General features: G+C 42.8%; 1 protein-coding gene across 1 annotated transcript; it reads right to left on the bottom strand.

The window, feature by feature from the left end:
- Positions 1-976: 976 nt before the first annotated feature.
- On the bottom strand, positions 977-16,838 carry PCBD1 (pterin-4 alpha-carbinolamine dehydratase 1). The gene is made up of 4 exons (XM_056529426.1): positions 16,701-16,838; positions 4,896-5,027; positions 2,452-2,532; positions 977-1,380 (listed from the first exon to the last, which is right to left on the bottom strand). The coding sequence occupies exons 1-4, from the start codon at positions 16,701-16,703 to the stop codon at positions 1,282-1,284; spliced, it is 315 nt and encodes a 104-aa protein (XP_056385401.1). The 5' UTR covers positions 16,704-16,838; the 3' UTR covers positions 977-1,281.
- Positions 16,839-24,440: the final 7,602 nt, after the last annotated feature.

The following is a 24,440-nucleotide window of genomic DNA, read 5'->3' as shown; positions in this document are numbered from 1 at the left end:
ACATCTTTCTGACATTGGATGCTTTTTATTGTGGCTTTTAAAAACATTGTCAATGTCAAAAAGTGCTATCATATCACTTTAACACTAACATATGACATCACTGTATGATCTGTGAGACCTCCATCGATCCTGAGAATGAAGAGGACGCAGTACTACTTAAACCTGTCTCCTCTTCACTCTTTCCTGTGTACTGTTAGACCCTTGGCTGTGCAGGGAACTGTAGCCAGCCTTATTTACTACAACTGGTTTGTTCTGCTGCTCCCTGCAAAGCTGGGTGGTCAGTGGCTCCAGTGATTCCTTTGCGGGAATGCTGGTGGCCCGAGAGGACAAACCTTCACCAGAGTAAATACATATCCTAGTGATCTAAAACATCTTATTAATTGATTACTATATAGGGGAGGAAACCATAATTTTGGTCTTCATTAGAAAAAAAAAAAAAAGAATATCTTCCCCTAAAGAAAGACTGGGGTTAAAGGGGTACTTCACCCCTAGACATCTTATCCTCTATCCAAAGGATAGGGGATAAGATGTCTGACCGTGGGGGACTCTGCTGTGGAACCCCAGACATCTGGAGCATGGAGTGAACGTCGCAGTGTGTCTTATGAATGACTATGAGGGGCAGAGGCTCATGATGTCACAGCCACGCCCCCTCAGTGCAAGTCTATGGAAGGGGCGTGGCTGTGCCGTCACGAGCCTCCGGCGCTGCACCCAATGCTCTAAACGAACGTCGGGTGCAGCAGGGAGGTCCCAGCAGATATCCACAATCAGATATCTTATCCCCTATCCTTTGCATAGGGGATAAGATGTATGGGAGCGGAGTACCCCTTTAATATCAAAGTGGAGAAACCTCAAAATATTGAAAACAAAATTTCAAGAAATAGTAGCAGCTTTAGTAATCAACTAATTCTGAATGACTTTTACAAAGCAGTAAAATAAGGCATTTATTAACACTTTACACATCACACTGGATAAAAACAATAGTACATAATATTTATTCACTATAAAATGTAGTAATACTGTTATGTACTGTAATACATAGAGATAAGGGCTGTAGTAAACATTTTCCCATTTAGGGCCAAAGCTACTTGGAACTACAGTCACAAATACACAAAGAAGGGTTTGGCAGTATAATTGCATCTAGTATTATAGTGTGCTACTGTTTTTATGTTTTACCAGCATACAAGAGAAGAATGGGCATTTCCATATTCACACACAAACACACAGCATCATTGACTTGCTTCATCTGGACACCCGATCGTGTGGCAGTGCTGCCACCTATTGTTAAGACAAAGTGGCTGCAACTTGTTCAATAAAGCTGGCCAGGTTAATGTCCCTCTCGGAAAGACCTCCACATTCATGAGTGCTCAAAGTGATATGAACCTTGAAAACACAGAAGAATTATATTACATTAACTATTTTTTCTTGATGGCAAATTACGGTACTAATGGGAATGCATTTATACTTTAACACAAATGGTATAAAATGAAAATAATAAATGCCCCCCCCCAAAAAAAAAAAAAAATTAAATTACCCTTTTTAATGTATTTGCCCAATTAAAAGTTATAACCTACTTAAGACCCTGACTACCGGCTACTTGGACCTCCGCCGATCACCAGAATGGGGGGAAAATGTCTTCCGTAATGATAGAAAAGGACCACATTTGCACTGCCTGCGCTATATATAGTGTCTTGGCAATGTTCAGATTTTTAACCTTTCTTAGCGCCACTCTAGGGATAAATTGCCAGTGGCCATTTTTCCCCATTGCAGTGATCAACGGGGTTCCAAGTAGTCTGACATCCACTTTTAACCTAGGTATCCCCTATCTTATGAACAGGAGAAATTTTAAATTTTGGGAATATCCTATAAGGCATACTTTGGCGTTAATTTTATCCTCTATTGTTGTGGATTTGGATGCCGATCATCCCCATTCAATGTGGTTAAAGGGGTACTCCACTCCCCCAGCATGCAGGACATTTAGTTTTGAACGCTGGGGTTGTGACATCACGGCCACGCCCCTCATGACATCACACCATGTCCCCTCAATGCAAGTCTATGGGAGGGGGCGTGATGGCCATCACGCCCCCTCCCATAGACTTGCATTGAGGGGGCATGGCTGTGACGTCATGACCTGAAACCTTGCTGCTCCACTCTCTGACCATATTTGTGCAGGTCCTCTGCCTTGAGTAACTGTTGTCAGGTGAAGCCATAGACTATCCCTTGTCCATGCTAAAGAGCCATCCCAATAAACATGGATGAAACTTTTATTTTGAGATGCAGGAAGTTATGATTCAAATCTGCTTTCTCACCCTTTCAAAAGGTACTCCTAGAGTTCTGAAGCTGTGCTATGTACACCTTTATCCTATGGCTGACAGGTAGAGTTTTCTGGACATAAGGCCATACCCCCAAAACATTTCATAAATTTTTCTTATCTAACTTATACATTTTCATTACCTTGTTGTAGACATTAAACCATTCAGGGTGGTGATCTAACTTTTCAGCTTGTAATGCAACTCTGGTCATGAATCCAAAAGCCTATAAAACAATAATAATGGGATTTTATAATTATTTAAAAAAAACTTTTTTATACATGCACGTTTATGTTTTATAATGGTTAGCAAGAATAACATCTCATAATCCCAGTGACAAATGCAGATAAGCATCCTTAATTTTAAAAGGGGCATTCTACTAATAATTGGAAAGGTGATAACTACTAGAGCACTTGTAGAAAGGAGAAGACTGTAGCACTCCAATAAGATGAAAAGTGAATGTGGCTTTATTCCAATTCAAACATCAAGGCAACGTTTCAGCTTCATGTGCACTATGTAACAGCCTTTATCAAGCAGTTACATGTGCACATGGTGCGGTATAAATATGGTAGAAGGACATGACGTCACAGTTACATCACATCATTAGCATATCAAAACAAACAGTCAATATACGACATATTACAACATAAACATTATATATGTGGCGCACGATGTTAGATACAGCGAGGTTGTACTTGGACCGCAACCGGAAGGTGAGGTTGGAACGCAACCGGAAGTGGTGCGATCGCACCAAGTCACATGAGCGAAGGAGAACATACAATACTGCGCCTGCGTAGGGCGCAGGATAGAAAAAACTCCAGTTCGGACATGGGGGGACGCCGCGCACGCGCGGTAGATGGATGTCGCACGCACGTGCGCAGAGAACCCACTGTCTGTCAGAGAAATGGGAAGGGCAAAGAAAACATGTCTGGCCATTGTTGTTAAGGGCAACTCAAAGGGCAAAATTAGAGAAATGGCAGAGCATCGGGGTCACATATGAAGGTGCACATTAAAATAGTTATACTGTGCAAGGACGAAAAAGTCTTTTATATATCGCCTTGCGCAAGCAGCAATTAGTAAACTGGGCCACACAAGCAGAACCATGCATACTGGACACTGCACTCTGGACCCTCTCTAGGGGGTTGAGAGACCTACCGAAAGGATCCCCAACGTACAAATGGAGGAAAGGGACTACCCCTAGGTGAATAGGGGAGTCCTGCCCACCAAAACCTAGTCACTGAGGGTGGCCTTTAATTGATGCCCACGCCAGAAGTGTCCATCAAGTACTCGCACACGTCTCTGGCCCACCTGTAATTGAGGTAAGTAAGGGGTGCACCTAATAGAATATAGAGAATATGCCCCACTACTGCGATCAAGAAAGTGCAACAAGAGAAAACGGCAGACATGAAAAAAACGGCAGACATGAAACAAATGGAGCAGACCATATAGACATGAAAAAAATAGAAATATAAAAGAATAAAAATAAAGAAATTTTTTTATAAACATTTCCGGTTGCTGTTCAAGATAAAAGGAGCAGATGTATATAGGTCACGCAGGATCCGTTCCGCCGCTATCTATAGTAGTACCATACAGTTTATATGATGCAGCAACCACTTATGCTTGATTGCCACTGGGGACATGAGGCCCCTGTTCCTGTGACTAGAAGTCCCAGCACTAGACACTCACTGGTCAAGAACTTATGACCTATTTTACTACCTATAATAAAAAATAATCCAGAATTTTTTTTTTTCTTCTTCTGGCAATCAGGCCTAATAACCCGACTCTGTTCTGTAGGGAATACTTGTGGGCAGTGCCCTTCTTGTCACAGAATGAAAGGTGACACCAGCATTTCAATAAGATGGGATGAGTTCACTCCATGATCAGAGCTCTGCTTCCCTTCCTGTACATTAACTTCTGCGCAGGTCACAGAGCATGCCTAGAAAAAACTACCATATTGGGGTTGAGTTGGTTATTTCATTTTAAAATTGGGAAAATACAGACTTAGTGTAATGTATGTTATAGGATAATTATATTACATTTTTTTTAAGATCCAAATTAGATCTGACATTTAATTGATCCTATTTTGTGATATGCTTTATAATGTTTTGCAACACTAAATTAAAAGTAAGATAAAAAAAAAAAAAAAAGAAAACTCTCCCATAGAAGTAAATAGGGTCAGCTGTAGTCTATTGTGCCCATGTCCATGGTGCTTGATGGAAAGCATATCTCTAAATACTGTTAAAGGTAGCTCAGGCAAGATGTCTGCCCACATAATAATGAACTAAGATGAAATAAAGAAAAATGACTAATCAGAAAGTAGAAACTGACTAGAAAAATAGAACATGTTTCCATATCTGGCTATAATTAGTAAAACAACAAGGAGCCTTCAGCTGTTGAAGACTGTCAAAGGGTGTCCATGCATGCTGGGAGTTGCAGTTTTACAACAGCTGGAGGCTCCCTGTTTGGGAACTACTGCTCTAGGTCATACCGTCACGTTTTTAAGTGATGCATGAACCAGTTACTGATATGTGTAGAAGTTAGAGATCCTAAATTGAAATGTGTAAAGCTTTGAAAATGTTTTAACCTTACCCTATTGAAATCCTTGAAATGAAATTCTTTGCAAATAGCATCTCTGCCATCCAGTTCATTCCACCCAACTGCCCTCAGGTTAGGCAGGAGCTGCTCTCGTTCCTCTCCACTGAGTCTGTGAGCCTTTCCTGCCTTTAAATACAAAAACAATAAATATATTGATATAACATGCATTAAACATTTACAAAGCCTTGCAAAACTATAACCTCTTTGGTGTTTCCCCTGTTTTATTGCATTACAACCTGTAATGGATTTTATGTAGATAGACCTCACATAATAATCTATTATTACAATGGAAAGAAAAAAAAACATAGTTAATAAACAGGTGTCAGTCAGCAATACTAAGCAAGTAACATGAAGACCAAAGAGCTCTCCTTACATAGTGACCAGGGTTGGGTCATACAAAAAGGGTTGGTAGTTTACCAAACCGCATGGAGGAAGATTCTGAGTCTAAAATTGAACTTTCAGGCCAACGTGGCAAATGTTATGTGTGATATAAACCAAACATCTCCTTTAGCCCCAAGAACACCATTTCCATAGTGAAGCACCATGGTGACAAAAATCAAGCCATGGCGACACTTTATTAGGATTGAAAAACTGATCAGCATGTAAAGAAAGATGGATGGCAGTAAAAATAGGGCAATTATTTGGGAAAACCGGTCTGCCTTGCCAAACCCAGTCTCAAATCCCTGGTAGGCAAGGATTGAGAAGGAGACTTCTTTCACTAGGTGCGCTATCCAGTCAGTGGCGCACTTATAACCAGCCATGGAATAACAGTTAAAGGGGTTATCCACCATAAGGTGACTTTAGTACTTACCTGCCAGACAGTAATGGACATGCTTAGGAAGGATTTGAGCTTGTCTTGGGGCTAAATAGCTAAGTTGTAATTCCAGTGTTTTCTAACCAGGGACAGAGGAAATAGGGTTCTGTGAATAATAGATAAGAGCAGTGGGATTGGTTTGGAAAGGGTTGTACACAACAGCCATCATTCTAAATCTCAGGGACTGATGGTGGTGATGCTTATTCTTAGACCCCTGCCTTGGTTACAAGATTGTGTTGTACTGGGGCAAAGTTAATAAACGGGGATGTCTAGGCCAAAAAATTACTTGCTGTATGGCTGGGGGTGGTATGAAAATAAGAAACATGATATACTCACCTGATCTTCCGCTGGTGGAAAGACCCTGAAGCCAGAAGAAGCTGAGACTAGTGAAGGACCCGAAATATCAGCAAGGTAGCTGCAGGGGATCGGAGGTGGGGAGTACTTATTTTTACGCAACCTCTAGTCATGGAGCACATCTTTAAATTACAACAACATATTCTTTTTTCCAAAGCAATGGTCTAAGAATACATCACACAACCCTCAGTCCCTGTACAAAAATCCTTTCCTAAACCAGTCTCACTGTTCTTATCTATAATCCCATGCTAAAATGTGCTACAATTTTGGCACAAGTTGTAGAAACATTTATTATGGGGGAAATTTTCAACGTTTCAAGGTTTTTCTTCCCTCCTACACCACTTTCACAAAATGCAAGCAAGCCATAGCGGCAAGTGGGCATGCACAGATAGTGTTTGAGATGCACCACATTTATTAAGAGGCACAGATCTTTATAAGTCACCCCTTCCCTCTGTATTTTAGATTTTTAGGGGATATTTATCTAACCTTGGCAGAGCAGTTTTCTCATGGTTAAAAACTTGAGTTTTAGATCACGAGGTGTCCGAGTGCTGGCCCCCCCCCCCCCCCCCCCACCATCTCCTGTATGGAGCCAACTCTGCCCTGGAGCAGCGCGTCACGACCCCCGCCTCCTACATATCTCTCTTTGGGAGAGCTGTTTTGCTATCTTCAACTCTCCAATAGAGATATATGGAGGGGGCATAGCAGCCCCCACTTCGGGCAGGGATTGTGATGCACTTCTCCAAGGGAGAGCCGGGGCTCCATACAGGAGATCACAGGGGCCCAGTGCTCGGACCCCCCGCGATCTAAAACGTATCCCCTATCCTGCGTATAGGGTATACCTTTATATGTATGAGACTTCTTTAATGAATCTCTCCCATATTTTTTGTGTGTCCTGACATAGTATTTTTCAGATTCAGTCTGCAACTAAATGCATGATTCCGTCATCTCATGCCTACCTTACATTTCTCATTTCTGAATTAAAGTAAACAGGAAAAGGTTACACACATGTACATTGTTCATTTTACTGTCAAGCTCAATGAAATACGTTTCTGTATCTTAGCAACCAGATGAGATATGAGATACTGTTCCATCCCTGCAATAGGTTGAACGCAGTGACTGAGAACTATGAATAAAGATGACCTGTGGCCAGAGATACAGTATTTATATTGGTTTGTAGCCCAACCTAGTCCTAAGCCATAGGGATTTTTTCTATTTTGCTGTAAATCTGTACATTTTCCTCAATAACCAACTAGGTGGTAATTTTTTTTTTTTTTTTTTATGAACTGGTGCCAGAAAGTTAAACAGATTTGTAAATGACTTCTATTAAAAAATCTTTACCCTTCCTGTACTTTTTAGCAGCTATATGCTACAGAGGAAATTCTGTTCTTTTTGAATTTCTTTTTTGTCTTGTCCACAGTGCTCTCTGCTGACACCTGATGCCCGTATCAGGAATTGTCCAGAGGAGGAGAAAATCCCCATAGCAAACCTATGCTGCTCTGGACAGTTCCTGATACAGGCATCAGGTGTCAGCAGAGAACACTATGGACAAGACAAAAAAGAAATTGAAAAGGAACGGAATTTCCTCTGTAGCATATAGCTGCTAAAAAGTACTGGAAGGGTAAAGATTTTTTTAATAGAAGTAATTTACAAATCTGTTTAACTTTCTGGCACCAGTTGACTTATAAAGACCTAAAAAATATTTTTTTACACCGAAGTACCCCTTTAACCCCTTAAGGACGCAGGACGTAAATGTACGTCCTGGTGCGGTGGTACTTAACGCACCAGGAGGTACATTTACATCCTGTGCATAACCGCGGGCATAAGAGTGATGCCCGTGTCATGTGCTGCTGATCGCAGCCAGGGACCCGCCGGCAATACAGATCCCGGCATCTGCGGCAGTGCGCGATTTCAATGAACGATCGGATCGCCCGCAGCGCTGCTGCGGGGATCCGATCATTCAGAACGCCGCACGGAGGTCCCCTCACCTTCCTCCTTCCGGTGTCTTCTGCTCTGGTCTGAGATCGAGCAGACCAGAACAGAAGATAGCCGATAACACTGATCTGTTCTATGTCCTATACATAGAACAGATCAATATTAGCAATCATGGTATTGCTATGAATAGTCCCCTATGGGGACTATTCAAGTGTAAAAAAAAATGTAAACGTAAAAAAAAAGTGAAAAATCCCCTCTCCCAATAAAAAAGTAAAATATCAGTTTTTTCCTATTTTACCCCCAAAAAGCGTAAAAAATTAATTTAATAGACATATTTGGTATCGCCGCGTGCGTAAATGTCCGAACTATTAAAATAAAATGTTAATGATCCCGTACGGTGAACGTAAAAAAAAAAAAAGTCAAAAATTGCTACTTTAATACATTTTATAAAAAAAAAAAATTATAAAAAAATGTATTAAAAGTTTTTTATATACAGATGTGGTATCAAAAAAAAAAAAAGTACAGATCATGGTGCAAAAAATGAGCCCTCATACCGCCGCTTATACTGAAAAATAAAGTTAGAGGTCATCAAAATAAAGGGATTATAAACGTACTAATTTGGTTAAAAAGTTTGTGATTTTTTTAAGCACAACAATAATATAAAAGTATGTAATAATGGGTATCATTTTAATCGTATTGACCCTCAAAATAAAGAACACGTGTCATTTTTACCGTAAATTGTACGGCGTGAAAACGAAACCTTCCAAAATTAGCAAAATTGCGTTTTTCTTTTTAATTTCCCCACAAAAATAGTGTTTTTTGGTTGCGCCATACATATTTTATGATATAATGAGTTATGTCATTACAAAGGACAACTGGTCGCGCAAAAAACAAGCCCTCATACTAGTCTGTGGATGAAAATATAAAAGTTATGATTTTTAGAAGGCGAGGAGGAAAAAATGAAAACGTAAAAATTAAATTGTCTGAGTCCTTAAGGCCAAAATGGGTTGAGTCCTTAAGGGGTTAAGGACCCAGCCAATTTTCACTGTAGGACCCAGCCATTTTTTGCACCTCTGGTCACTTTAAACATTAATAACTCTGGGATGCTTTTCACCTTTCATTCTGATTCCGAAATAGTTTTTTCGTGACATATTCTACTTTATGTTAGTGGTAAAATTTTGTTGATACTTGCATCATTTCTTTTTGAAAATTTAGCATTTTTATTTTTATTTTGAAGCTCTCTGCTTATTAGGAAAATGAATATTCCAATTAAATTATATATTGATTCAAATATATACTATGTCTACTTTATGTTTCCATCATAAAGTTGATATGTTTTTACTTTTGAAAGACCTCGGCTTCAAAGTTCAGCAGTAATTTTCCAATTTTTCACAACATTTTCAAAATCGAAATTTTTCAGGGACCAGTTCAGTTTTGAAGTGGATTTGAAGGGCCTTCATTTTAGAAATACCCCATAAATGACCCCATTATAAAAACTTCACCCCTCAAAGTATTCAAAATGACATTAGAAAGGTTTGTTAACCCTTTAGGTGTTTCACAGGAATAGCAGCAAATTGAAGGAGAAAATTCAAAATCTTCATTTTTTACACTGGCATGTTCTTGTAGACCCAGTTATTGAATTTTTACAAGGGGTAAAAGGAGAGAAATCTTCCTAAAATGTGTAACCCAATTTCTCTCAATTAAGAAAATACCTCATATGTGTATGTCAAGTGTTCAGTGGGCGCAGTAGAGGGCTCAGAAGGAAAGGAGCAACAATGGGATTTTGGAGAGTGATTTTGCTGAAATGGTTTTGGGGGCATGTCCCATTTAGGAAGCCCCTATGGTGCCAGGACAGCAAAAAAAAAAAAAAACACAAGGCATACTATTTTGGAAACTACACCCCTCAAGGCACATAACAAGGGGTACAGTGAGCCTTAACACCACACAGGTGTTTGACGACTTTTCATTAAAGTTGGATGTGTACATGATTTTTTTTTTTCACTAAAAAGTGCTAGTTTTCCCTCAAATTTAACATTTTTACAAGGCATAATAGGACAAAATGCCCCCCAAAATTTGTAACCCCATCTCTTCTGAGTATGGAAATACCCCATGTGTTGATGTGAAGTTCTCTGCTGGCGCACTACAATGCTCAGAAGAGAAGGAGCGCCATTGAGCTTTTGGAAAAAAAGATTGTTTGGAATGGAAGTCAAGGGCCATGTGCGTTTACAAAGTCCCCCGTGCTGCCAGAACAGTGGACCCCCCCCCCACATGTGACCCTATTTTGGAAACTACACCCCTCACAGAATTTAATAAGGGGTGCAGTGAGTATTTACACCCCACTGGCGTTTGACAGATCTTTGGAACTGTGGGCTGTGCAAATGAAAAATTACTTCTTCCAAAAATCTGTCAGACACCTGTGGGGCATAAATGCTCACTGTACCCCTTATTACATTACATGAGGGGTGTAGTTTCCAAAATGTGGTCACATGTGGGGGGGGGGGGGTCCTGGCACTAGTCCTGGCACTATGGGGGCTTTGTAAACACATGTGGCCTTCAATTCCAGACAAATTTTCTCTTCAAAAGCCCAATGGCGCTCCTTCTCTTCTGAGCATTGTAGTTCGCCCGCAGAGCACTTTACATCCACACATGGGATATGTTCTTACTCAGAAGAAATTGGGTTACACATTTTGGGGGGCTTTTTTCATATTTTCCCTTGTAAAAATAAAAAATTTAGGGTAACACAAGCATTTTTGTGAAATTTTTTTTTTTCATTTTTCCATCCAACTGTGGGGTGTTAAGGCGCACTATACCCCCCTTGTTACGTTCCGTGAGGGGTGTAGTTTCCAAAGTGGGGTCACATGTGGGTATTTCCTTTTTGCATTTATGTCAGAACCGCTGTAAAATCAGCCACCCCTGTGCAAATCACCAATTTAGGCCTCAAATGTACATAGTGCGCTCTCAGAGCATTTTACGCCCACATATGGGGTATTTCCGTACTCAGGAGAAATTGTTTTACAAATTTTGGGGGGTCTTTTTTTCCTTTTAGCTCTTGTGAAAATAAAAAGTATGGGGCAATACCAGCATGTTAGTGTAAACATTTCTTTACATGTTAGAGTAAAGAAATACCCCATATGTGGCTCTAAACTGTTTCCTTGAAATATGACAGGGCTCTGAAGTGAGAGATCTCCATGCGCATTTGAGGACTAAATTAGGAATTGCATAGGGGTGGACATAGGGGTATTCTACGCTAGTTATTCCCAAACAGGGTGCCTCCAGCTGTTGCTAAACTCCCAGCATGCCTGGACAGTCAGTGGCTGTCCGGAAATGCTGGGAGTTGTTGTTTTGCAACAGCTGGAGGCTCCGTTTTGGAAACACCGCCATACAATACGTTTTTCATTTTTATTGGGGGGGTGGGGGACAGTGTAAGGGGGTGTATATGTAGTGTTTTACCCTTTATTATGTGGTAGTGTAGTGTTTTTAGGGTACATTCGCACTGGCGGGTTACGGTGAGTTCCCCGCTAGGAGTTTGCCCTGTGGCGAAATATTTGATGCAGCTCAAACTTCAAGCAGGAAACTTACTGTAAACCTGCCCGTGTGGCAAACCTCCATTTGTTTCAAAACTACAACTCCCAGCATGTACTGACAGACCGTGGATGCTGGGAGTTGTACTTTTGCAACAGCTGGAGGCACACTGGTTGGAAAACCTTCAGTTAGGTTCTGTTACCTAACTCAGTATTTTCCAACCAGCGTGTCTCCAGCTATTGCAAAACTACAACTCCCAGCATGTACTGATCGCCGAAGGGCATGCTGGGAGATGTAGCTATGCAACAGCTGGAGGTGCGCAACTACAACTCCCAGCATGCCTAGACAGCTGTTTGCTGTTTGGGCATGCTGGGATTTGCAGTTTTGCAACATCTGGAGGGCTACAGTTTAGAGACCACTGCACAGTGATCTCCAAACTGTGGCCCTCCAGATGTTGCAAAACTACAAATCCCAGCATGCCCACACAGCAAACTGCTGTGTAGGCATGCTAGGAGTTGTAGTTTTGCAAGATCTAGAGGGCTACAGTTTGGAAATCACTGTGCAGTGGTCTCTAAATTGTAGACCTCCAGCTGTTGCAAAACTACAACTCCCAGCATGCCCAAACAGCTGTCTTGGCATGCTGATAGTTGTAGTGTTGCAACATCTGGAGGGCTATACTGTATAGTGGTCTCAAACTGTAGCCCTCCAGATGTTGCTAGGCAACTCACCGGCTTCCGTAGGATCCAGAGAGCCGGCCGCACGACATCGCCGGCCGTCGATCACCGCCGTCCGCAGATCGGTAAGTGACGTTCGGCATCGGTCCCTATCGGTTTCCCTGTCCTGCCCCGCCTATTGTGGGTGAGCGGATAGGGGAAACCGAAGGTAACCCCCCCCCGCGCCTACTATCGGTCATCACGTCTATACGACCAATAGCAGGTATAGGAGGGGTGGCACCCCTGCCACCTCACTCTTATCCCTTCAGGGGGATCGTCAGTGTCTTGGACAACCACGATCCCCCTTATATTCCGGGTCACCATAGACCCAGAATCGCACAAATCCCAAGTGTGAATTCACTTGCGATTTGCCGCGATCACCAACATGGGGGGGGGGGGGGGGGGGGGGTCTGATGACAACCCCCCCCCCCCCCCGGGCGTTTGCACGGGATGCCTGCTGAATGATTTCAGCAGGCATCCCGGTCCGATCCCCGCCCGGCGGGGGCAGGGATTCTCAATGACGTACGAGTACGTCATGGGTCCTTAAGGGGTTAAGCTCAAGGGGGCGTGAGTCTGAGGCTCAGGGGATGTAAATCTCAGCAGATCCCCACCCCTTTCTGAAAGAAAGTTGATTATAATGTATTAGAATAGTGAAACCTGTTAAGCAGGTTGCACACTACAGAATTTTTGACTGGAATTTCGGTCAGAAATTCTGCTGCATGAAGGTAACATGCAGGTGATTGGGTTTTCCGTTAACCCATTTACACATCGGAATTTTCTGGTCTGTATTTCCCACAGAAAAATTATGATCAAATAATTCTGCCACAACATTGAACATGCGCAATGTTCTGGCGGAAACCCTACCGCAGACATTGGCCCTCATTTACTTAGAAAATCGGGTTGTAAGTCTATGTTGCTTTCTTACCCGACTGCTTTTTTCCCCTGGTATTTATTATTAAGTCGCATCTTGTTTGTCGCACGTGCGTTTTGTTGGTTTTGGTTTCCAACTCCTCTGAGCTGTCGGGAAAAAATCCACAACAATTCAACAAATTCGGGGTGGAAACCTTTATAAATACGTGGGAAAGCTCAGAAATGTCGGGTTACGCCCCTTTTTCGGGTTTGGGAGAATCCACATCGGGTCCGTCGGGAAAAAATGTTGCATCGTGTCGCAGACATGGCGCAGACAAAGATGCGACAAAAAAACCCGACAAAAGAAGTCGGGTTTAGAATAGTAAATGAGGGCCATTGTCGTTTATCGGGATGATTCAGTTGACCATGGCTGCATTCAAAATCTCCAGCCTCCGATTCTGTAGTATTAACCAGCTTTCCTGACATATACTGTAACAGAGGGGAATGGATAACATCCATTTTAGTGGCCTGATCGGAATCATCTAGTGACTCTGGAGGAGATTTATCAGAACCTGTCCAGAGGAAAAGTTGCCCAGTTGCTCATAGCAACCAATCAGCTCGCTTCTTTCATTTTGAACAAGGCCTCTGCAAATTGAACAAAGCGATCTGATTGGCTGTCATGGGAAACTTTTCCTCTGAATAAGTTTTGTTACATCTCCCCCTCTGTTCGGAATGTATGCAATATTTTAAGCGGACTAGACAACAAAGTAGACCGCACTTTAAACCTGCTTAAAGTAGCAAATTGGTCCCGGATAGAGTGACTAGGTGACTCCATTCGGGTCACTGAAATGAAATGCATCCGTTGTCTTTAGTTACAGAATAGGTCCGCGTCCCATTTTCAGTTATTGATACATATGGAAAAAGCACTAACACAGTGCAGAGCTAGCTTAAAGGGGTACTCCGGTGGACATTTCCGTAACAGGAACTGTCCAGAGCAAGAGAAAATCTCCATAGCAAACCTATGTTCCTCAGAGAGCACTGTGGACAAGAGAAAAAAAGAAATTCAAAAATAGAATTTCCTCTGTAGCATACAGCAGCTAAAAAGTACTGGAAGGGTAAAGATTTTTTAATAGAAGTCATTTACAAATCTGTTTAACTTTCTGGCACCAGTGGATTAAAAAAAAAAAAAAAAAACATTTTTCCACCAGAGTACCCCTTTAAAGTACTATTTACAATACAGATTGACCCTGGGACATTAGTTTTCATAGCACCTTCCCACTACTTTTACCTGAATTACTCCTGTTCACAAACATTATTGTATTTAAGAATTGTAGTAGTGAACCTAGGATTTTCTTTTTTTTTTAAATAAAATATATAAAAAAATGTATTTGCTAGATCAAAAGTAACAGTGGTGCTATAAAAGTGCCATAGTGCTTCATCACATGTTGGTTCCGTTTTGCTTTTTTAATAGACCACATATTCATCCCATTATAATGAATATCAAGGCCTACAGAAAAGCAGGAAATACAATATAATATAATATAAAAAAATTGGAATAAGCATATGTTTTAGATATTCTTTACTTCCCCAGGTTTTCTTTTTTCCCCTCTGTCTCAATCTGTTCCTGTTTTGCTCCAGAATATGATCTACAACTTTAAATGTGGCTACTACAAAGTCGTCCCACATGTGATGATGATGCTCTTCATTTCCATCAATAACTTCAAGACTTTTTCCCTTATGTTTCAAATTACATTGCGTATTGAGCAACGTTCATTAAACCAGGCCAAGCAAACTGCATCTAATCTCATCCTTAACCCTTAATCACTGTGTATTAACCATCTCATGCCCAGCCAAAGCTTCTTTTCTTGGAAAAATGTGAAGACATTTGACGTGACTGAAAATTCTAACCATATATCTACTTGACCTATGCCAAATTGTTGGTTATAAATTTAGGAATGGGGTTTATTGAAAACACATTAAAGGGTTTATCCAAAACTTTTTTATATATATCAACTGGCTCCAGAAAGTTAAACAGATTTGTAAATTACTTCTATTAAAAAATCTTAATCCTTTCAGTACTTAAGAGCTTCTGAAGTTAAGGTTGCTCTTTTCTGTCTAAGTGCTCTCTGATGACACCTGTCTCGGGAAACGCCCAGTTTAGAAGAGGTTTGCTATGGGGATTTGCTTCTAAACTGGGCGTTTCTCGAGACAGGTGTCATCAGAGAGCACTTAGACAGAAAAGAACAACCTTAACTTCAGAAGCTCATAAGTAGAGATGAGCGAACTTACAGTAAATTTGATTTGTCACGAACTTCTCGGCTCGGCAGTTGATGACTTATCCTGCGTAAATTAGTTCAGCCTTCAGGTGCTCCGGTGGGCTGGAAAAGGTGGAGGGGGTGTGTGCGTGCGTGTGCGTGTGTGTTTTTACACTTGATGTACACACAAGTAAATGGTAAAAAAATAACTTAATTTAGACATTCAATGATAAATTCCCCCATAGATTCTGGCCCCCTTCATTCACGTTAAAACATTTGCACATCTTGATTTCTATGGACTGTACAACAGTTGCTTTCAGTTCTGTCATACAAAAAAATGGACACTTATATACGCCTTATTAATACAGTATATTGAATTCTCTACTAGTGTTGAGCAGCATAGGCCCATATTCGAATTTGCGATATTTTGCAAATATATGGACAAATATTCATCATATATTCGCTAAATTCGCATATTCGTAATATTCGCGTTATATTTTCGCATAAGCTAAAAATCATCATATGTTAAAATTAGCATTAACGAAAATTTGCATGTGCGAAAATTTGCATAAGCAAAAATTGGCATATGCGAAAATTCGTACGCCAGTCTCACACACTAGTATTAGAGTCTTCTTTAGACCACACAAGCTGGAAGCAGAGAGAGATGATCACTGTGATGTGTACTGTGAAAAAAATAAAAAAACAATATTCGTAATTACGAATATATAGTGCTATATTCGCGAATATTCACGAATATGCGATATTCGCGAATAAAATTCGCATTGCGAATATTCGCGAGCAACACTATTTCTACTATCTCATAGTAGCTGATAAAATACAACACCTATGCCAGTCTACCAATATTTTTCCTCCTTACAGTTTATCGGCCATTAACCTTTACCCATTGTTTACATTTGTAAATATGGTTTGTTTACAAATGTAAACAATGGGTAAATGTCAATATTGACATTATAACTTTGTTTATTGAAAATGTAACATTCTGTTTTCTATGTGCTATAACTCAAACAGCGACACAATTACAAAATAATAAATCATGCGTCTTTTTTTTTTCAACAATACTACGTAAAATAGAATTGTCATTTGTTTCTTTTGGCAAAACAATGTAACAGAGTAAAATGCCATTCCTTCTAGTCTCTGCTATAGCAAACATGGAAGAAAAGTCAGGTGAAGTTTATATAGCCAGCCTTATCATGCAGCAGAGCTGGCTGAGCTGTTTATTAACTAATGCACTTTGACTTGTGTCTCTTCCATTACAACAACCGCTCAACAGGATCAATATTTTACCCTACTGAAAATTACAAAATAAAAACAAAAATGGTATATAAAAGCATCGCCTTACCATGTCTACACAAGGGATTACCAACTGTTGGCTCAGCTGCAGTGTCTGTCACTTGCTGGAGCTCAGCTTCTGCTTCTCAAGCCTGGTGTTTAGGAAGAGGAGGAGGAGGAGGAGGAGGAGGGTGCAAATCCGCCCATTGCAAACAACCAGGGCTGAGTCAGTGAATGAGAAGCATAGGTTGATTCAACACCAGCTTACCAGTGAATGGAGTTGGGGGCCATGTTATGTGTCTTGTACATGTCTGTAAATGCTTATCAGTAACCTGGTTAATGATTGTTCAGATACAGAATGTACTGCTGACATGTGGCCTGTGTGTATATGCAGAACACCTCATTAAGAGACTTTGTATTCAGCTTTTTACTGGATAGGGCAGTGGTCTCCAACCTGCGGATCTCCAGATGTTGCAAAATTACAACTCCCAGCATGCCCGGACAGCCGTTGGCTGTCCGGGCATGCTGGGAGTTGTAATTTAGCAACATCTGGAGGTCCACAGTTTGGAGACAACTGGGATAGGGTTTCCACCTGGCCAGTATTTTACCTGCACAGCCGGTATTTTGGTAACCCTGCCGCTATTTTTATACTAAAAAGTACCGGCAATGCAATGGCCGGTATTTATCCAACCAATCCTCCAACTCCTGGAATGTTGCACCATAACCTATACCAGTGTTTCTCAACCAGGGGTGCCTCCAGCTGTTGCAAAACTACAACTCCCAACATGCCTGGACAATGCTAAGAGTTGTAGTTTTGCAACAGCTGGAGGCACCACTGGTTGGGAAACACTGACCTATACTACATAAAACTATCTAGTCCAACATGCTGGGAGTTGTAGTTTCATTTGGGGCCTCTGGGGAGCTACAGGCTGTATCAGAGCATGCTGGGAGTTGTAGTTAGTAACTAACTGCAGTACTTGAATTTAATTTAAAAAAAAATGCGATGAAAAAGTCACATCGAAACAAAAATGGTAATGTTAAAGGGGTTCTCCACTGCCCTGTCTTCCGGAGCTACGCTCGCAGCCTCCGGAAGTTTATTACTCCGGACGCTGTATGCTGGCTTCCGTGTTCGAGGCCGCCCCCTCGTGATGTCACGCCCGCACCCTCAACGAAAGTCTATGGGAAGAGACAGAGTCTAGGGGCAGAGTCCCATTGATAGCGGGATTCTGCTGTGTGCACACAGCGGAATTTCCACCACAGATGTTTCTGCTGTGGAAATCCTGATTCCGGACTCCGCAGAAAGAATTTTAATATTAAAATATGTTTATTTTAAAACGTGTCTAATCTGTCTGCAGAATCCGAGCAAAGATGCATTGCCGTCTATGAGAATGTGCTTTTCCAAGCGGTCCACTGTCGGGGCACTGTCTGCATAGAAATTTTCCATGTGGACATTGAACGCGTGAACATAGCCTAAGGCTGGAATTCCACTTTTTTTGCGGTCAGATGTTAGCTGTAAATCAATGAAAAATCGCAAAATTATCTTTCCACTTTTGGCGTTTTTTAACTCTTTTTTGGCGTTTTTCAGCTCCTTGGCGGTTTTGCAAAATCGCAGCATGTTGAGCCTATGGCGTTTTGTTTCCTGAAAACGTGGCGTTTTTTCTCCCATAGAAGTCTATGGGAGTAAAAAAAAACGCCAAGAAAAACGCCATTGGGTTTTAACTTTGGCTTTTTTGCAGGCGATTTTTATTCTCTTTTGGACTTTAGCGATCCAAAAAAGTAACGCAGATACCTTTTTAAATAAAATTTTGTAGGGTACCATAAAAAAAAAACTATGAAAAAGATACAATAGTGATGGAAAAAATAGTATTTAACAAAATGTATCTTTTTTATAACAACATTTTTATAAATTTTTAAACAGGGATCAAGTTATGTGTGCGGGCAGGGCACAAAAAAAATATAGCCATATAAAAAATGTAGTGTGTGTGTGTTTTTCACTTTTTTTTCTTTATTTTTTAGGTGGTGCTACTACTCCTGGCATGGAACACACTGGTCCATGATGGGAGTAGTAGTACCTGTACTAATTGACAGATTGCTCCAGATCCTTCTGTGTAATTTATAGATACGGCCGGCCACTCTTCTATGGTCCCCTGCACTGCCATATATAAACACCTGTTCATATTTCCTGCAGAGAGCTGTGATTGGCCAGATGGTTCCAGCCAATCACAACTCTCTATGGGAAATATGAATAGGTGTATATATACGGCAGTGCAGGGGACCATAGAAGAGCGGCCGCCCGCATCTAACATGGAGTGTGCTCCATGTTGGGAGTAGTAGTACCTGCAGTTAAGGACAGATCACAGCAAATGTCACTCCTGACACCTACTGCGATCGTCCTATCTATTGCAGAGATGCAGAGAGGATTTCTCCTGCACTCCGAATCTCTGCACTATACTCCGGCCCGCCAGTGATGTGAATAGAACGTCACTCATTTATATTTCCCACTGAGAGCGGTGATTTGGCTGCCACAATCTGGCCAATCCTGCCTAGAAGCACTGATAGGGAAGGGAGTGAGAATGAGAGAGAGAGAGAGAGTGCAATTTTGGGTGTAGTACACAGCGACTGTGTGCTGCAGGACTGGTGTCTACTGCTAGTGTTTTGCACAAATATTTTTTAAGCGCACTGCAGCACATTTTTCTCCCCTCATAAGTGCATACCACTTACCTACATCTAAGTAGTGCACTATATTGCACCAGTTAAACTCTCAAGGGCCTAGATACTGTGAAAGGCCAGGCAAAAGTACTCACCAGCTGGTGTTGTGCTCGCATTTTTCTCCCCTCATATGTGCATACCACATACCTACATCTAAGTGGTGTACTATTTTGTACCTGTTAAACTCTCAAGGGCCGAGATAATGTGAAAGGACAGCAAAAGTACACATCTGCTGCTGTTCTAGACAAATACTGCTTTAAGCGTAGTGAAGCGTGTTGCACGCCCCTCATATACGCACTAAGTATGTCAGGCAGAGAAGTGCAAGGATGTGCACAGAGAAGTGGCAGAGGCCTAAATTCATCAGGCTCAGGCAGAGGTCGCAGCAGACTAGGGGCGAGTGGCAGCAGAAGTCGCAGCAAGAGGCCTGAGCTCCCGTTATCAGCTAGCGGTCGTGTTTCGACCAGCAACCCATCTGCAGTCATCGATTGGTTAACACGGTCATCCATTTCATCACAAGGTACATCTGATACCCCCAGTCAACAGTCGGTGGGTTCCTCAGACACAACCCTCAGTTGGAATGGCCCGGGAGCAGTCCCTGTCCTCCCATTGACTCTGTCCTATGCTGTTCTCTCCCTACAGAAGTATCTTATGCTGTGGGTTCAGCTCCACTATTCAGTAAGGATCTAACAGAGGAGAGTCAGCAGCTACTGCCCAGCCAAGAAGTGGATGAGACATCCGTCGCTTACTACGCTAGGCAAGCAAGTAGTAATGAGGAGAGTGATGTGGGAGGTGGTGTTGCCAGCATTCAGGGTACTGAAGCAAACACTGTTGAAGAACCTGAGGAGGACATCAGTGACGTGCAGACAATTGTTGATGATGATGAAGCTGATCGCAATTGGGAACCGGGTGCAGAAGGGGCTTCATCATCATCAGGAGAAGAGGGTTGCCCGTGAGGCAGCAGCTGAGCCAGCAAGGTGGAAGCATGGTTTGCAGTCAGCATGCTGGCAGAAGTGGAAATTCTGGAGCCAAACATGCCCAGGGGAGACCAAATGCTTCACGGCAGCCTACTTTCCCGGGAGGTAGTGGATCAGGGGTTCCTGGAGACAGTGGCAGTAGCAGTCGATCAATGCGGACTGTTGGTGGGAAAATCGGCTACTCGGCGGTGTGGCAGGTTTTCATCAAGCATCCGGAGGAAATTAACATAGCCACATGCAAGATATGTCGGCAGAAGGTGAAGCGTGGCCAGGATCCCAATGTTGGCATATTGTTGACATATGCAGCATCACCATAAAGCACCCTGGGAGAACCGTGGCTCCAATGTGGTGGTCCAGCATGTTGTATCACCCAATGGCACGCCGCTGCCTGTTTCAGCCAGCCAAGGCTGCACCACCTCAGCCGAAGGGAGCTGTGTGTCATTCCCTCCTTCTGTCGCTCCAGATGCTCCTGCTCCTCCTACTTTGAGTCAGTCATTCTGCCAGCAATCCATCGGCGAAGCCATGTCCAAGAGACAACAGTATGCGCCCACTCATCCAACGGCACAGTAGCTGAATGTGCTCCTGTCGTAGTTGCTGGTGCTGCAGTCCCACCCTTTTCAAGTGATGGAATCTGAACCTTTCAGAGAACTTATGGCTTGTGCCGAGCCGAAGAGGAGAGTCCCAAGCCCTCATTTCATTGCGAAGAATGCAGTACCATCCCTACACAGTTTTGTGGTAGAGAAGGTGGGCCAGTCCTTGAGCCTGTCGTTGTGCCGACGTCTGGAGCTGTACCTATGGTCAGGGACAATACATGTCCTTTACGGCCCACTGGGTGAATGTGGTTCCTGCACAGCCATAACAGCAACTTGGACAGGTCACGCTGCTTCCTCCTCCATGCTTTCAGGCCGTTGGTCCTGTGACAGTGTGTGACTCTGCCTCCTCATCCTCCACCATGTCCTCAGCCTCCACTGCACAGACAAGTTTCAGTGCCCCTTCAGCATACCATGTGTGTAGGGCACGGCGGTGTCACACTGTTCTTCACATGGTTTGCCTTGGTTAAAAGAGTCACACAGGGTAGGAACTGCTAAAAGTAACTCATAAAGAAGTTGGAGCATGGCTTACTCCACGAAAACTGGAAATGGGAACCATGTTGACCGAAAAGGGAAGAACATCTTGTCTGAGCTGCGACAAGGAAGCCTGAGACATGCACCCTACATGGCACACGTGTTCAATCTGGTTGTCAAAGCGATTTCTGATCTGAAGTGTTCCCCCATCTGCAAGACATCCTAACAATGGTAAGGAAAGTTTGCATGCATTTCAGCCACTCGTATACAGCAAATCACACCCTCCTTGAGCTGTAGCGTCAGAAAGGTATCCCCCAACATAGTCTGATTTGCGATGTTGCCACATGTTGGAATTCCACCCTCCATATGTTGGACCGACTATACGACCAGAGAAAAGCCATCACCGATTTCTTGATGATCCAAGCGGAGAGGGGGACTCCCCTGTGTAACTTCAATGTGAACCAGTGGCAGCCTCACCTGCAGGCCTTTTGAGGAAGCCACATTGTTAGTCAGTGGCCGGGATTATGGGATGAACAACATCATTCTACTGCTTCATTTCCTACAACATGTATTGGAAACGATGGCTGATCAGGGCACTTGAGATGTGGCGCCTATATTTCATGGCCACATGAGCCCTGTGGGGGCAGAACTGGAGGAGAAGGAGGAGGAGGGGGAGGGGCACAGTGGAGCACAGTTTAGGTTTCACGAAATGGGTGCAGCCAGAGGAGCTAGAGAGTTTTAAGGAAGGCAAGACAGAGGACCCAGACACACCGTAGCAGTATACAGTGGAGATGGAGGAAGGTAGTCCCTCTGAGTCACTTGCACAAATGGCACGATGCATGCTCAGTTGCTTGTGTAGTGACTGCCGAATTGTCACCATTCGGCAGTGGGATGACTTCTGGGTCTCCACCTTATTGGACCCTCACTACCGGCACAAAATGGGGGCCTTTTTTTTACACCCACTGAGAGGGAGGACAAACTGACCTACTACATTCTACGCAGTCAGTTGGCCTATCAGCACCATCACCCATCCTCTCGTAGGTCTGACTTGGGGCCCCCTGCACTCACCTTCCACTACCATGGCTGCTGGGGAAGGGTGGGGTGGCAGGAGCAGTACCAGCTCCATCAGCAACAGCCTGAGTCTACAGTCGCAGATGAGTACCTTTCTTCACCCACATAGTTAAGCAACTCATCAGCAGCAGGTAGACCTGGAGCAGGACCTGAACCAGCAGGTGGGGGCATACCTTCACATGCCCATGCCAACACACCTTGAAGATCCATTGGACTTCTGGGTAGCCAAATTTAATTTGTGGCCAAAACTAACAGAGTTTGCCCTGGAAAAGCTTTCCTGCCCGGCCAGTAGTGTGCCAACAGAGCGGGTGTTTAGTGCTTTGGGGGCCATAGTAACCCCAAAGAGAACTCGTCTGTCCACAAAAAATGTGGAGAGACTGACTTTAAGCATGAATCAAGCATGAATCAGCCAGGATTTCCACCCACCAATTCCTGATGCATCAGAGTAGATTGACCATAGTGCTACACCAACACTTCACCAATATGGATAGCGCAAAACAGATTAATGGCGCTGCTCCCCAGTTACAAACATTCCTCTGCATCAGACCTTTTTTCACCCACATTCGTTACCGGGTACTGGTATTGCCACCCTTGGCAGCACTCTGTCACCAGGTCACTTTCAGGATTCCTGATGCTGCTGCCACCTCCAGGCTGTCTCATTTTGACAATATATGTTCTTTTCAGGACGCCGCCACCTCCAGGCTGTGTCATTCAGCCACTATATGTTCTCCTGATGCTGCTGCCAACTCCAGGCTGTGCCATTCAGCCATTATATGGTCTCCTCATGCTTCTGCCACCTCCAGGCTGTGTCATGCAGCCACTATATGTTCTCCTCATGCTGCCGCCACCTCCATGCTGTGTCTTTCAGCCACTATATGGTCTCCTCTTGTTCCCACCAACTCCGGGCTGTGCCATTCAACCACTATATGGTCTCCTCATCCTACTGCCAACTCCAGGCTGTGTCATTCAGCCACTATGTGGTCTCCTCATGCCACCGCCAGCTCCAGGCTTTGTCATTCAGCCAATATATGGTCTCCTTATGCTGCAGGGACATTACCTTAACATTTTTATGGTAGCACTAGCTACTATAAATCTTCAATCTAAATTTGAAAATTCATCTTTTAATCTTAGGGATTGTGAGGCTCTATGGTCTCCTCTTGCTGCTGCCAATTCCAGGCTGTGTCATTCTGCCAGATTAGGGTCTCCTCATGCTGCTGCCACCACTAGACTCCATTGTGCCGCCATGTGACTCCTTGTTAGATTGGGTTTTGTGGTCATACAGTATTAGTTCAAAGTAAACGCCGAGACATTAAACTTGGGAATCTAATATATATCTTTAAATTTAATTTAAAAAAAAATTATGTAATCTTTTCAAGACATAGGCCATATGGTCGTCGACGTTATATTACATGTGGAATTATCACAAGGATCCAATGAAACAGCTTGGAGGGATGACAATGAACCATAACTGATTAAATGAAACATTCACACTTTCAGGAGGGTGCTGAGAGGCAGGGGCTGGAACAGGTGGTATCTCGCCTGGCAGAGGATCGCCAGCTCGATGCTCACCAGAAAGGGCAGTCCCAAAATTTTAATAAATTTTAATTAAATTAAATAAAAATGACATAATAAATCTGCCACAACCAGACACTCTGCGGCAGTGATTCTAATAGCGATGCCTGTAATCTGCATGTCAACAAAGCACACTCCTTATGCATTTTTGAATAAGGCAAAGTGTTCTACACCCCTATTGTCTCTCTCTGTAGGCCAGAAATAGCCATTTTTAATAGCCATTCGCCGTGAATAAATTCGTACCAAACCAAATGTTTTCGGAAAATTTGGCGAATCAGCCGAATAAAATTTTTCAAAAAATTCGCTCATCTCTAATCACTACTTGTTCGTGGAACTGAAATTCCTTTCCCACTTGAAGATTTTCTGACCTTGTCCACCAAAGCAGATTCTTTCGGGTTGACATGGACAGTGTCATGGAGG

The sequence above is a fragment of the Hyla sarda genome, chromosome 7 (assembly GCF_029499605.1).
Source record: "Hyla sarda isolate aHylSar1 chromosome 7, aHylSar1.hap1, whole genome shotgun sequence".
NCBI classification, from domain to species: Eukaryota; Metazoa; Chordata; class Amphibia; order Anura; family Hylidae; genus Hyla; species Hyla sarda.
This window is presented reverse-complemented; position numbering and strand designations above follow the sequence as displayed.